The following is a 15,513-nucleotide window of genomic DNA, read 5'->3' on the forward strand; positions in this document are numbered from 1 at the left end:
GACTACAACTCCCAGAATGCCGAGCGAACTCGCTCCGGGAGAAGAGTTACTACCCGGACTGGTTGGTCTGGTGAGACGCTAGCAGAGGCAGTGTACGGGGTTCTTCTCTTGGAGGGGCAGCACGATAAAAGGATTAGCCATGGCGTCTCTGATCAGAAAGGTGATCAGCACTGCGAAAGCCCCAGGGGCCATTGGTCCCTACAGGTAACGAGGCGTGGGGGAGCGCGGACGGACGCTGGGCATGTGGGGTCGGGGGTCCGGCGCTGGAGCCACTCCGGGTCAGAGCTGGGGCGGGCCTCGGGCTTCATCCGGTCCAACCTACTCAAACTCGCTGAACTCGGGAAACAACCCGGGAAACAACCCGGGAAAGGGTCCAAGCACCCGGAGACCCATAGAGCGGGAGCCTGTGCTCCCAGGGACTGCCCCGGACCCGGAGGGCCAGAGCGCTTCGCCTGCCATAAGGGGTCAGGTTTTGTATTCTTTTTGGTAACCATTTTATCAAGATAGAATTAACACACCCATAAAATTCACCCCTTCAAAGTGTACAATTCAGTGATTTTTTTATTATACTCACAAAATAGGGCAGCCATCACCACTATATAATCTCAGAATATTTTAATCACCTCCAAAAGAAATCCCATACCCATTAGCAGTCATTCCCCATTCTTTTCCCCTAACCCCTGGCAACCACTAATCTATTTTCAGTTTCTGTGGATTTGCCTGTTCTGGACTTCTCCTGTAAATGGAATCCTACAATATGTGGTCCTTTGTGACTGACTTCTTCCATTTTAGCATAATGTTTGGTCTAACCCTCTCTTAATTCAAAGGAGTAAATTCCATGAACAGATGTGGGTGTCCATCTGGAGAGAGCTGAATTCTTTTCACAGAAATGCTTAGCAAATAGATGCTCATCTACCCAAGGCACTGAGTTTTACAGTCCGTATAGAAATGGATTGGGATGTTTATGAATTCATTGCCCATGAAGTCAAATACAAATCAACAAAAATCATTTCCTAAGATGGCCTCAACATGCTTTAGCTAAATATATGTATACTGGCCAGAAAGTCTACCCTGTGTACATGCATTTCCACTCGTCAGAAGTGCTGCAAATATAAAAAGGTTAATTTCTTTTTTAAAAATCCTTTTTTTGGGGCGCCTGGGTGGCTCAGTCGTTAAGCGTCTGCCTTCGGCTCAGGTCATGATCCCAGGGTTCTGAGATAGAGCCCCGCATCGGGTTCCCTGCTCCGCGGGAAGCCTGCTTCTCCCTCTCCCACTCCCCCTGCTTGTGTTCCCTCTCCAGCTGTCTCTCTCTCTGCGTCAAATAAATAAATAAAATCTTAAAAAAAATTTTTTTTTTAAATTCTTTTCTTTTTTTCTCCTTAAAACGTCTCAGCTTTAAAACTATTAGATCTTACCCTATGCATTCTTGGAGACCTTTTTCCCATAATATAATTTTTGTTATTTTAAATTCTTCACTAAAGTATACCATGTAAACCTTTTCTCATTCTCCCTTTTTAAAATATAGTATCTGTTTACTATTAAAATAACCACAAATGGAAAACTACAACTGAAACACTTCAACTATGATAGACATATATTGAGTACCTACTATATGCCAAGCACTGCAGAGGCTACAAAAAACGTGTAAGAATTAATGCAGTGTGAAAGACATTCAGGCATGTGGGGGAAAGAAAAAGAAACTTTCATTTCGTGCATGCTATGACAACTAATCTTCTCTAAGTCCCATCCTCATTTTACAAAAGGAAGACTCAAGCTGAAAGTGAACTTGTCCAAGGTCAGACCGTCCATAAGTGGCAGAGCTTGATTTGAACAAGCCCTAGTTTTTTCCTCTGTACCACAATGCCATGAAAAATAACACAGATGCAGAACAATAATTACTATAGCAGGGTTAGAAACAAAATGCAGTGGGAGTAAAGGGTCAGCGGGGTGAGGGATGGCAAAAGAGGAGAAGAAAGAAATTGATGTAACTTGGGGCAGAGGAAGAAAAAGATCTAGGAGGGCTCCTGCAAGAGGTAGTACTTGAGCTGGGTTTTGAAGGTTGTGTTTGCCATCTGTATAGTACTGTTATAAAGTGATTTTTAAATTACTTTGTTAAGGAATTAAGCAGGAAGTCAGAGGGAATGACTTGAGGCATAATTGTGGAAAAATACATGGCATAAAGATTTTTTGGAGGAAGTTTTAGTAATCCAACTACGACTCTTTTTTTTTTTCATTTGCCAAATCTGTGTACCACCTATATCATAATTAACACTTTTATTTAAGCAGGCTCACTTTAACAAATTTAAAAAGGAAATTTTACAGCAGTACTCTCAATAGAAGACAACCCAGTGGAAGGTAACAGTAAAAAAATAAGCTCAATTAAATAAAAAGTATAATTAAATCCTAGGAAGCTGCTACAGTTGGCTCAGAACCCAAGGCCAGCTCTCTTTGTTAAAACTGATAGATTTCTTTGTTTTCTAAAATTGATATCTTTTCTCCTTCATGTAATCAGAGGATTGATGTCATAACTGCTAACATTTATTGATGCTCACTTAGAACAAGGCACTGTTTTAGGTGCCTTAGTGCTTTATGTACACAGTTATTATGACAGTACTTATTTTTCAGATGAAGAAATTGATATACACGTGGTTAAATAATTCGCCCAATGTCAACCACCAAGATGGGATGTGACAGAATTTGAACCTAGGCAGAGCTCTAGAGCTCAATCTTCATCATTTAGTTTGCTGTCTCCTGCCATGGAAGAACTCAAAGAGAATTGAAAAAGGAGTCCTTTCCTTACTGTGATTCAGTTTGCTTGTGACCTACAACTGGTTTTCAGAGTTGGACTTTGAATCTGAATTGCTGTTTTGCCTCTTGCTAAAAATTAGCTTTTAGCAAAGTCTAGATTGTGATCATTCCCAACTATCTAAACTGGAGAGCATAAACTTTATTTTGTATGCACTGAGGAGTCTTCAAATGTTTTTGAAGAGGAAGTGACATGATCAGATTTCTTTTAAGAGTACTCATAATTATTTGGGGAAGACATTAAGAATAGTTAAGGGGGTATTACAATAAAAGTAAAAATCAGTAATCTTTTTCCTCCTCTGCCCTGATCCCTCCTCCTCAGTCACTCAGTGGTTTTACTTCAGAGCAGAAGCAACTCCTACCGGAAACAAACACAAAGTGATTATAGACCCTAGAGCATACACCTTCCTCAAGTGTGTACTTTGTTCAAGATAGCAAGTATGACACTAATATTCCTGGGTGACTCGGAATCAACTATCTTTATAAAGCTGCAAGAAAAAAAGAAGGAAATCAAATGTATATACCAATATAATAAAAGACAAAACATCAACCAGCTTCACTGTGTGGAGACTTTCTAGGACACATTGTCCTCTTGTGCTTCTTTGTATCCAGAGATCATACAAGGCCACTAAAAATGGTGCTAATTTTCAATATTTTATCTTGAAGAAAATGACACTCCCAACTAACTAGTCATATCCTGATAAAGTTAATAGGATATGTTTGAAGAACCATTTGGAAACCAATTTTTGTGCATGGAGTTTGTAGTGAGCACAGTTTTTGAAAATTCTGGGTCTCCTCCAGGATGAATTCAAATGTGTTGAACTTTCAGTCCCTGGCATTTTGATGGCTGGGGTGTTGTCACCAATTAGCTAATCAGCTTAGCACATTTCAGGAATACCTCAGGACAGAACCTTGAGAGATGTCAACATCACAATATTGCATTGATTTTCATTTTGCTAGCGCACTACCCAAATAGTCATGAAATTTGGAAGTGATAGTCCATGTGGCATAGATTACAATTTGAGAATTATTACTGAGATGCTTTTGAAAGTGTTATTACCCTATGACCTGGAAATAGAACAGTATACTTTTAAATTTTCTGGAGTCTAATGACTTGTCAGTGGGTAGTAGGATGCCATGATCAGGAAGGGTCAACTATTTAATTATCTTTGTGAACAATCTCTTTACTAATCTATTAAGAGATAACTCACATAGTTCAGATAGTCTTAGACGTCTGTGAATTTTCGGAGAATAAATGAATTCCTTTTTACTATCACAAATTTTTTGACCAATCGTAATGCATATGGGCTTAAACTGTTTCATGTATGGAGAGAGCTGAAGTTACTTTGCAAAGGGCCCAGAGTAGCCTAGTTCTACACAGGACAGTTAATAAGAAACCTTGTTAGCTGATGATGCTTTTCAACCTGAGGAAAGCTTACACATTAACAAACTCAATAGTTACCTGTTTCTGGGCCAGGGTGAAAGCCAGATAGTTGAGAAGAATTTCTAGACTTTCTAAATCCTATTACCAAGTTTAAATCTACCCTGTTCCACTCTCCAAAGCCCACACAATAAGCCAGTAGGTCCTGCTAAAAAGATTCTTTACTGACAGCCAGTCATTTAAGCTAGTAAGCCTTTAGAGAGCAAAACATCAACAAGAAGTTACTGTGTGCCCACTACGTGCAAGAAGTCACCTCAACCCTGTGCAGCTGGAGACACTAAGACACAGCTCCTGTGTTCAGGGAGTTTACAGTCTGGCACACCCCAGAGGTAGTATAAGAACAGACCGAGCTATGATGTGAGGCAAGATCCTGTACATGGTATAGAAAAAGCTCCTCTGAGGTTCAGATGAAAAAAAGGCTTAGTTACTTGCCCAGGGAAAATTGTGTGATGGTTTTCGGTGTAGTTTTGTTTACAATAACAAAATGCTGGGATTAAAGGTAACTAGTTAAAGTATGTCCATGCAGTGAAATACTACACAACTATTAAAAGAATAAGGATGCATCCTGCATACAGTTATGGGAAGATCAGGATATATTGTTGAGTGAACAAAGCAAAATGTAGAGGAGTGTTTAATATACTACATGTTGTATAAAAAAAAGATGTTTAGTATACTACATGTTGTATAAAACAGGCAGAAGATAATATATTCATTTTTATTCATATATGCATGAAAAAACTTTGGAAGAATATGTAAAGAAAAGCATTGGTTATCTGTAGGGACTGGAAATGGAGCAGGAGGAAAGAAAGGAAGAGATTTTTCACTGAGATTCTTTGGATAGTGTCTAGATTTTTTAACCATGTGAATGTTCTCTTATTCAAAAAATTATTAAGAAAAAATTATAGGGGCACCTGGCTGGCTCGGTCACTAGGGCATGTGTCTCTTAATCTTAGGGTCATGAGTTCAAGCACAGAGCTTGCCTAAAAAAAAAATATATATATATATATATATATATATAATAAAGAAAAAACATGGTCAGGAAAATCAGGGGAAACATCATGAAATAAAAGGAAAGCTTAGAGCATATTGGAAAACACTATAGGGAACTAAAAGATTAGAAATGAGAATGTAGTATTAGAAATGTAAAATTAGAAATGAGAAGATGCTGCTTCTAAATAAGCATGGAAATGGTATAACAAATTTTACTTCTGAATTTAAACTGCTACTAAGGTTTCTTTATCAACATTTTAAAAATGGTGGCACTTACTGCCTGCCACCACAGTCAAGTTTTGGCACATTTCCATCACCCCCCCAAAATTGTGTACCTAAAAATGGTTAAAATGGTAAATATATTTGGCCACAATTAAAAAGAGAGACAGAGGGGTTTTCTTTATCCAAAAAGGAAAAAAAAGGAAAAAAAAAATTGAATTGATTTGTTTGGCTTTTTTTCAGGTCTTGATGTGGCTTATTCTGTTTCTTGTGATTTTTATCCTAATTCTGAAATTTAGTATCCTCATTACAAGTCATTTCCAAAAGCAAGCACTTTGCAGAAATGAGGTGTAACCTCCCAGATGAAATCTTGTCTGAGAATCATTACTCCTTTTCTTAGAGTGCTCTTGGCATTTCATTTCTGTTATTTTACAGCTCTGTTGAGGTGTAAGTTACATTAAAATTCACCCACTTTTAAGTGTAGACTACTATGAATTTTTGTAAATGTCTAGAGCCATGTGCCTGCCACCACAGTCAAGTTTTGGCACATTTCCATCACCCCCCCAAAAAATTCCCTCATACCGTACATTTGTGGTCAGTGACCACTGACCCAGGAAGCCACTAATCTACTTTCTGCTGCTATTCTGTCTTTTCTAGAATTTCATATAAGTGGAATCAAATAATATGTAGTCTTTAGTTGGATCTATCAGTGGATTTTTTTTTTATTTTTTGTTTTTCTTTTTTGCTGTCATGAATAATGCTGTTCTGAATATTCATGTAAGGTCTTTGGACATATATTTTCATTTCTTTTAGGTAGTTCCTAGGAAAGAAATTGCTGGGTTGCATGTTAAGCGTATGTTTAAGTTTTTAAGAAACTTGCAAACTCTTTTCCAAAGTGTGTACTGTTTTTGCATTCCCACCAACAATGTATAGGGTTCTGGTTGCTTCCCATCTTCACCAGTACTTACTATTATCGGTGACATCTTATTGTGTGTAGTGGTATCTATTAGGTTTTGCTTTACATTTTTCTAATGAGTGATGTTGAGCATCTTTCATGTACTCCCTAGTTCTTCATATGTCTTCTTTTATGAAATACCTGTTCAGTCACTTGCCCATTTTTTATTGGGTTGTTTATCTTCCTGTTTTTGAGTTATAAGAGTTCTTCATATATTCTGGATGCAAGTTCTTTGTTAGATATATGTTCTGCAAATATTTTCTCCCAACCTGTGACCTATATTTTCATTTTCTTAAAGATCTCTTTAGAAAAGCAAGTTTTTAAATTTGAATGAAGTCCAATTATTAAGTCTTTTATTTTACATTTTGTGCTTTTTGTGTCTTAGCAAAGAGATCTTTTAGCATTGAATTTTGTATTTTATATCTTTTATATACACTGAATTTCTGTTTGTTGCAGTCAAGCCGTGTTAGTCGACAGGACCGTTTACATTTCAGGACAGCTAGGCATGGACCCTGCAAGTGGTCAGCTTGTGCCAGGAGGGGTGGCAGAAGAAGCCAAGCAAGTAAGTCATTTTTCACATTTGAAGTTCCCTTCTTGACTGTTTTTTAATACTGGGGGGTATTAAGAATCTACTTGGCTGATTTTTTTATAGAGATTATCAGATAAATGCTTTTAGAGTTACATACTGATTAGTTTAAGACGGTTTTATGTCAGTAGAAAGTTCAAAATTTGAGGAATCATTTAACAAGCAAAAAAAAAAAGTCTACCTTCCAAGGTGACTTCAAACCTGAATTATTGGATATTCACTCAGTATATACATATTACCAAATCGTCATGTTATATACCTAAAACTGATAAAATATTAGATGTCCATTATCTCAATAAAATTACTTAACTCTCAGTTAAATTATTGAAACCAGATAGCATCTTGTCATTTCTACATGGATTGGAAAAATTTCTTTTTTTTTTTTTTTTTAAAGATTTTATTTATTTGTCAGAGAAAGAGAGAGCACAAGCAGGGGGAAGCGACAGGCAGAGGGAAAAGCGGGCTCGGGGCTCGATCCCAGGACCTTGGGATCATGACCTGAGCCGAAGGCAGACACTTAAGCAACTGAGCCACCCAGGCGTCCCTGGATTGGGAAATTTCTTATCAGGGCCACTGACCCGCAAAAAAAACACCACAAAAGTAAAAGTCAACATTTGTTAGTAAGAACTATTGAAGATTACGTGTAGTAGGTTTTTTCTTTTTAAATAAGAATGGGGAGTACAATTCTAATCCAATAAATAGAATTAAATTATAATTTTATGCATTCGCCAAGTCATTTGTATTATCCAAAGACAGAAACAACCTAAATGTCCGTCCATAAGGAACTAGTGAAATAAATCATGCTAGAGCCGTACAATTGAATTAATGCAGAAAAATCCCCCAAGGTTAATTGTTAACGTGATAAAACCAAGATGCAGAACAGCTTGCACAGTATGCTACCATCTTTGTGTGTGTGTGTGTGTCTGTGCACGTGTGCGGGTGTGCATATTCATGCTGGTATGAGCATCAACTGTCTCCACAGGATATAGAAGGAAGCAGAAACAGTGGTCCCCTCTGAAGGAAACGGGGGAAGGGCAGTCCAGGGGGGAGACATCTTTGCACTGGATTTGCTTCTTTATAGCTTTTGAATTTTTTGCCATATCTGTATGTTACCTATTTAGAAGGTGAACTGTTTTCTAAACATAAAAATATCAAATATTATAATGTGACCAGTAAAGTGGAGAGGAATAATGAATTGAAAAAATAATACGTTAAGGAATGAGTAAAAACCGATGTTTTTCCAAAGGCCAGAGTGTCAAGCATATACCTAGTTTACTAATACTATTTTTTGAGAAAAAGCTAAAAGTACTCTTTAAAATCAATTATTGCTTTAAAAGAAAACATATTTTAATGCTCACAGGCTCATACTTATCCTCCAAGTGATAGAGGGTTAGGAACTCCAGGAGCTTTCTCTGTTTCAGCTGAGTGGACGTCGGCTGAGAACTCCACACACTCTAGCACTGAAGAAGAGACGTCAGTCCAGTCTCTTACTCACAAAAGGAGACAAGGTCTCACTATATTTCAAAAAGATTCATTTCCATTAAACTAAAGCCAAGAAGCAATTCACTTATATGGAGGTGGCCTAGAAAGAGTAGAATTGCCTAGAAAAGGAGAATTTTTCTGCAACATAAGCTATTCAATGGGGTATTAGCAAAAATTGCTTAATTGAGTTGAATTAAAACTTTACTATAACATCAGTGCCTTAGGCCTTTCTTGCCTTGCTTCATAGGCTCTTACAAACTTGGGTGAAATTCTGAAAGCTGCAAGCTGTGACTTCACTAATGGTGAGCAACTTGATATGCCTTCACATTTCTGTTTGATGTTTCTGTGGTCTTTTTGAAGAACATTCAGCATCCAGTAATACATCATGCCATATCATCATTGCTTTTGAAAGTTGTTTTAATTTCAGTCCCATTTTAATCAAGACAGTCACAGAACCACATGTTTTTCTAAGTAATATTTTGGGTGAGACCAAACAGCTAAACCTAATAACAATGTATACGTCTTCTAGTGGTAAAAACAACTGTTTTGCTGGCTGACATGAATGACTTCAACACTGTCAATGAAGTCTACAAGCAGTGTAAGTAATTTGGCTTTATTACTGTATTCCATTTTAACAAGAAATGAATCTATTAACCTTATTGAGTGTCCATTATGAATTAAGAGTGATAGGAGCTGCTAAAGAAATGGCCATAGATCCTGTCCTAAAAGAATAGTCTGATTGAGAACATACAGTGACCCCCATGAAAAAGATCCAAGACATTTCTATGGTATTCCCTAGGATAATATACTACAACCCTATGAATTCATTTTCCTAAAGCTTAATATTGTTACACACTTCTCAGGTTTTTTAAGCCCTCCTAATAATTTTTTTAACACAAAGATTGTATTTTTTACTGCTGTGATATGGCCTCAACACCATCTCTGTTCAGGCTCTCAGAATCATTAGCTGGTTAACATTTTTATGCTTTGGTTTCCTCATATGCAAAATGGGGATAAAGCTTTATAGGGTTGTTGGAATGCTTAAATGAGTTCATACCATAATAAATATTGCTCCAAACATAAAACCCCATTCATATCAAACAAGATCGAAGTCTCAAAAGCATGTATTTTCAATTTTTTCCTGAAAGCTAAGACATTTTTAAAAAGTATTCAATATCATAGGAATCCTATGGCAAAATATTTTATCAAACAAATATGAATGTGAGCTTTTCTTAGTGTTGCTTATATCTAAGAATGGACAGATCTGTGAAGCACTTACCAGAGTCTTGATTGTACAGTCATAATACAGTGTCTGAAAACTAAAATGAAATTCTTTTAGATTTCAAGGGTAGTTTTCCTGCAAGAGCTGCTTACCAGGTTGCTGCTTTGCCCAAAGTAAGTACACTTTAAAGTGACTAATGTACACGATTGTAAATTTCTACGTTGTTTTCTGAGTATAACAAACTAAGCACTTTGGCAGGAAATTTTTTAAAGAAAAAAAAAAGAAATAATCTCTGCTTTCCAGGATCTTAAAGACTAAAAGGAAATACCCAATATTATATGCTGGGGGGGGGCGGGGGCGAGGGATTAAGAAACTTCAGAAATTTTTTTAATTTGTCTTAAAAATTAAGAAAATTAAAAGTCAAGGCCACACATGAACATGAACACAACAGAATCAGAGGGACTTAAATTGTAAGAGAAAGTAAAATACTAGCTATATTGTTTTCACATATTTAGAGACTATACCCTGAGCCAGGGTAGTGAGCTCTGCAATAAAAAATTTCACGTGCCTAATGAAACATCCAGACTTCCATTAGAAAAATAATCTCAAAACCAGTGGCCCACATATTTTCTCACCATTGATATTATGGTATTCAAATGTGATGAGAAGCTCCTAGCAGCACAGTATTCCTGCCTACAAAAAAGCAGCCTACTGACTTCCCTGTAAAGAAAATTTATCTTCTATGAGTGGTATGTTTATTGTTTTAACCAGTTGTTACTCGGAATGGTCAGTATTCCCAAACTTAACTAAGGTATTGAGTGTAGTGGAAGGAGCTCTGAACTTGGAATCGCAAAACATGGGTTTGAACCTCTGCCATTTAGCGCAGTGTCCTGGGACAGGTGAAAACCACCTCTCCAAGCTTCCACATATATTGTTCTCCGGATTGAGGAGAGCACGCTGTCCCCTAGAGCTGCCGAGAGAATCCTGTGAGCTAATGCACTCAACTGTGTCTGACACGGGAGCCTGCCAGTGAATGCTTCCCCATCCTTCCCTTCTTTGAAAAATGTAATGTTAACAATGCTGTATTGCTATCAGTTGTATGTTTTAGTAGTAGGTATTCTAGAGCTCTCTTCATTCGTAAAAAATTACCTAACCGTTGCTTGATTATTTTCCTCGCAGGGAGGCCATGTGGAGATTGAGGCAGTCGCTGTCCAAGGACCTCTCACAACAGCGTCGCTATAAGTGGGTCCAGCGTTATTTAGTCTGGAATTTTAACAATGTCTTCAAATTAACATCTTAATTTTTACAGTTGACGTTGGAAAGTTTATGAATGACTTAAACATTTGAGGTCATCATGGAAATACCATATAATAAGGGGAATGAAGCATGAATTGGGGATCAGATGACAACTCCAGTTACTGGTGTAATAAATCACACGCACACTCATGTTCCTGGATGTGGGGAAAGAGACGTTCATTACATACTTATGCAAATAAATGAAAGTAAAGGGAAATAAATCATAGGAGAGAGGAGTTGTTACTCTTCCTGATAAATAATTAAGAGCACTTGTAATTCAGTTAAATGCTCTTAATTTAATGATGTGAAATACTTAGTTCTCTTGTCAGCTATATAATTCTGCTTTTACTTGAGTAAAATTAAAGTACTGAAATTTGAATGGTAGAGGTAAAGGAGAAGGAAGTGGACCACAATCTTAATAGATAATATTTTTCTAATGGAAATAAAATAGACGTGCAGATTTTCCTTGGTGTGATTCTGTTCACTTATTTTTTTTTTTTAAGATTTTATTTATTTATTTATTTGAGAGAGAGAAACAGCATGAGAGGGGATAGGGTCAGAGGGAGAAGCAGGCTTCCTGCTGAGCCGGGAGCCCGATGTGGGACTCGATCCCAGGACTCCGGGATCATGACCTGAGCTGAAGGCAGATGCTTAACCAACTGAGCCACCCAGGCGCCCTGTTCACTTATTTTTTAACAGTTTAATTTGTACATTAAAGCACATTACCTGATGGTGGTGGGGGGTGGTGGGGGGAGACCATGAAGTTAAAACCCCAACTATTTTTTTCTCAAAACTTAATTTTGACTTTGTATATTTCTACACTGTTGTAATAAGGCTATGTGTAATCATTTTGTGTCTGATCCTTTAAAATCTTTTAATTTAGACAACTACTACATGAATACCTCCTTGCTGTAGGATAAATTCCAACACAGAAGTATATAGATTAAAGAGTAGAAGTAGCCTTCACTCACTCTCCATTCCATTTACCTCCCCAAAGAGAAGCACTGCTGAGAGTTTTGAGCATAACCAGCAGTTTTCTGTTCTTTACATACTTGATCATCCAGCTTGGTTTTGGCTTGTTTACATAAATGGAACTGTATATATTACTCTACAGATTGCTGTCTTCTGTCTTGAAGATCTTCCATATATATACATAGAGGCCTGCCTCATTTCTAAAACGGTCGCAGGGTATCCTTCTGAGAAGATATGCGTCAGGTGACTTAACCACTCCTCCAAAAAAGTCGGTGTTTTCAAGAGTATCATATTACAGCAGTGCAGCCATAACGTTCTTACACATACACCTGCCATTCTTGGGGATACAAGAGCTTGTTAGAGCATCGAACATTACAAGCATCCCACTTATATAAAGATAATTTGGTGACCCACTTCTGAGTTGTTTCATAAATGTTTCAGCTTATTGTAGAAATGTCATGTTAATTTGGAAAGCTCAGTCAACTAAAAGATGCTTTTAGAGGCAGCTAAGACAACAGTTTTTAGAGCACAGGCTTTGGAGTAATCCCAGTGGGGTTCAAGGCCCACATCTACCACTTATTAGCTCAATTACCTTCAGCTAGTTATTTAAGCTCTTAAGCCTCAGTTTCCTGAGATAAGAATTGCACCTCCTCAAAGGGATGTCATAAGGATGAAGTAAAATAATGTATATGAAAATTACTTTGCAGACATTAGCATAGAGTAAAGGCTCAAAAAGAGCTACCTCTATTCAGCAGTATTGGGTAATTATTGATTGTATGGAATAATGCGCTAAGTAGAAAGGTTTCTGCTGTTTGGGTAACTAAATTTATTAACAAAGAGTAAGTATGACAACTCTGTAAGTAGGCAGAGTTGGGGAGTATAGGAGTGTGAGTTGATAAAACAAGAGTAGGCACTGGAAATTCTTTTAGACATTTTTACATGAAGCAATATAGTATAGTGCTTAAGGGCTGGACTCTAGAGCCAGACTGCCTGAGTTCAAATCTTGTTCCACCGTTTCTTAGCTCTATAACTTCGGGCAAGTTATTTAAGCTCTCTGTTCTGTTTCTTCTGTAAAATGTCTGTTTCACCTATAAAATGGGGATATTGGTAGTACCTACCTTATAAAGTTTCAAGTGTTAAATTAATATGCATGAAGCACTTAGAATAATGCCTGGCACGTAGCTGTGATGATGAGGATAATCACTGAAGCCTTTCCATTATTTGGCAATAAGAAGAAATGAGCTGTCAGGCCATAAAAAAGACATGAACCTTGAATGCATGTTGCTGAGTGAAAGAAGCCAGTCTGAAGAGGCTACACACAGCATGATCCCAACTCTGACATTCTGGAAAAGACACAACTATAGAGACAGTCAAAAGATGAGTGGTTGTCACGAGTTTGGGGAATGGTGGAGGAGGTAGGGGAGGGATGAAGAGGTGAAGCACGGGAGGTTTCTAGGGCAGTGAAACTCTTCTGTAGGACACTGGCCTGGCGGATGCATGGCATTGTGCATTTGTCAACAAACCATAGAATGTACAACACAAAGAGTAAACCCCACCATAAACTAGAGATTTCAGTTAATAATGTCAGTGTTGGTTCATCAGTTATAACAAATGTACCACATTAGTGAAAATGTTAATAATCAGGGAGACTGTGTGCTGTGGGGAGAGGGAGTATGAATGGGTACTCACTGTACATAAAAATGCCCTAGAAAAAAAACTTTGTAATGTTTCAAGGACTGTAGCAATGCAGTCTGTGGTAGGGTGTTAAATTGAAAGGTTGCCTTTTCAGTTAAAATGGTTGCTCATAGTTAACTGGCATCTCCTAAAAATATGAAGACAGGTAAATCAGCAAGGGACAAATTCCACCCCCCACCCCAAAATGTGCTGGAGAAAATGTTGACAGGTGATGAAATTTGTCTAGGACGACACCTGAATTTAAGTCTTAATTAAGCAAATTAAGCAAAAACCAGTTTATTGCTATTTTACATGAATCAAAAACGCTATATAATTTTTATGCATGGTTTAGATAATAAATACCAAGTCCAGCTGAAGAAAGGACCACCACCAACGCTTTCTGAGCCCTATATAAACCATTCTCAGTCCTATTGTTGTTGCTTCCCCCAAAGAGAGCTGCAGTCCTAAATTTTATGTTAATCATTCTTCTTTTGCTTTTTAGTTTGGCCACATAGAAGTTAGGCATACAAATGATCCTTTACTTTTGCCTGATTTTGAATTTTATATTAATAATGTACTGAATGTATTTGACTTGCTTTTTTCACTCAATATTATGGTTCAAAATTTTTTAAACATCTTTTAATACTGAGTAGATACACAGGAATATTGACCACGCATGCTTCCACCACACAGTTCGAGAAAAAGAACATTCCTATTGCAGTAGAAGACCTGATGTGATGCTCCAATCCTGTCCACTTCCCATGCGTCTCAGGAAACCAATATCCTGAATTTTGCATTTATCATTTCTTCTTGTATATGTTTGAGTCATTAAGCAAAATGTTTTCCTTTCCAAGTTTCTGAAGTAAAACGAAAGTGAAATCACTTGCATTGTGTTTTGTTTTTAAAGGAATGTCTTTAACATTTCACTGTTGAGTGTGATGCTATAGGATTGTTAATATACTCCTTTTACTAGATCAAGGTTTCCTTCTAGGCCTACTTTGCTAAAAGTCCTTTCTTCCCTTCTTCCTTCCCTCCCTTCTTCCTTCCCTCCCTTCTTCCTTCCCTCCCTCCTTCCATGAATATTTAATAAGCCAGATATTGTCGTGAGTGCTGTCAATTTTGAAATAAGGAGCCCAAAATTCTTGTCCTCAGGGAGCTTAACTTCTAGTGAACAGATAATAAGAAAAATGGTAAATTATATATTAGGCAAATTCATAGTGATGGAATGACTAGAGGTTACCAAGGGTTGGGTGGAGGGTAGTGGGGAGCTCTTGCTTCATGGTTCCCACTGCGAGTGATGAAGAGTTTTGGAAATATGGTGATAGTTACACAACATTGTGAATGTATTTAATTCACTGGATTATATGCCTAAGAATAGTTAAAAGGGTAAATTTTGTTATTTTTTACCACAATTTTTAAAAAGTTGAACAAAAAATTATGTTAGATTGTGAAGAGCTGTAGGGAAAACTAAAGCAAGGGGAGTTGGAGAGTGTTGGCGATTACAAGTTTAAAAAGGTCAGCGGGAAGGGAATGCCTCACTGAGGTCACACTGGAGTTCAAAATGGTGGTTGAAATTGAATTTTTTCTGTAACTATGACATCATCATAGGATTGTTCTCATTCACCTTGCTAATATGGTTAAATACAACTGATCAGTTTTTTATAATGTAGAACCAACCTCTCCTAGAATAATTCAACTTGGTCAATATATGTGTCTATTATATATACTCACACATATATATTTATAATGTATATGCTTTATACCCTCAAACTTACAGTGATACATTTTGTTTAGGATCTTTACATTTATGTTCATTTGTAAGACTGGCTTTTCCCTCCTGTGGAGGAGCTTATGGTTGTGAACATCTATCC

The 15,513-nt window shown here is 37.3% G+C and overlaps 1 protein-coding gene across 1 annotated transcript; it reads left to right on the forward strand.

Annotated features, from left to right (window-relative positions):
* Nucleotides 1–22: 22 nt before the first annotated feature.
* Nucleotides 23–13,251, forward strand: RIDA (reactive intermediate imine deaminase A homolog). Its single transcript, XM_045896176.3, has 6 exons — nt 23–204; nt 6,867–6,972; nt 8,726–8,780; nt 9,008–9,076; nt 9,818–9,873; nt 10,880–13,251. Exons 1-6 carry the CDS (start codon nt 140–142, stop codon nt 10,940–10,942), a joined length of 414 nt encoding a protein of 137 aa, XP_045752132.1. The 5' UTR covers nt 23–139; the 3' UTR covers nt 10,943–13,251.
* Nucleotides 13,252–15,513: the final 2,262 nt, after the last annotated feature.

Source organism: Mirounga angustirostris, unplaced genomic scaffold (assembly GCF_029215605.1).
Source record: "Mirounga angustirostris isolate CCGP_5_RB_7025 unplaced genomic scaffold, mMirAng1.0.hap1 SCAF_4, whole genome shotgun sequence".
Lineage (NCBI taxonomy): Eukaryota > Metazoa > Chordata > Mammalia > Carnivora > Phocidae > Mirounga > Mirounga angustirostris.

Bases quoted from the DNA above. Each gene is read 5' to 3' on its own strand.
- RIDA (XM_045896176.3), top strand. From the start codon at position 140: ATGGCGTCTCTGATCAGAAAGGTGATCAGCACTGCGAAAGCCCCAGGG. The intron at 9,077-9,817 runs GTAAGTAATTTG...AAATTCTTTTAG, and splicing joins CAATGAAGTCTACAAGCAGT to ATTTCAAGGGTAGTTTTCCT. The intron at 9,874-10,879 runs GTAAGTACACTT...TTTTCCTCGCAG, and splicing joins AGGTTGCTGCTTTGCCCAAA to GGAGGCCATGTGGAGATTGA.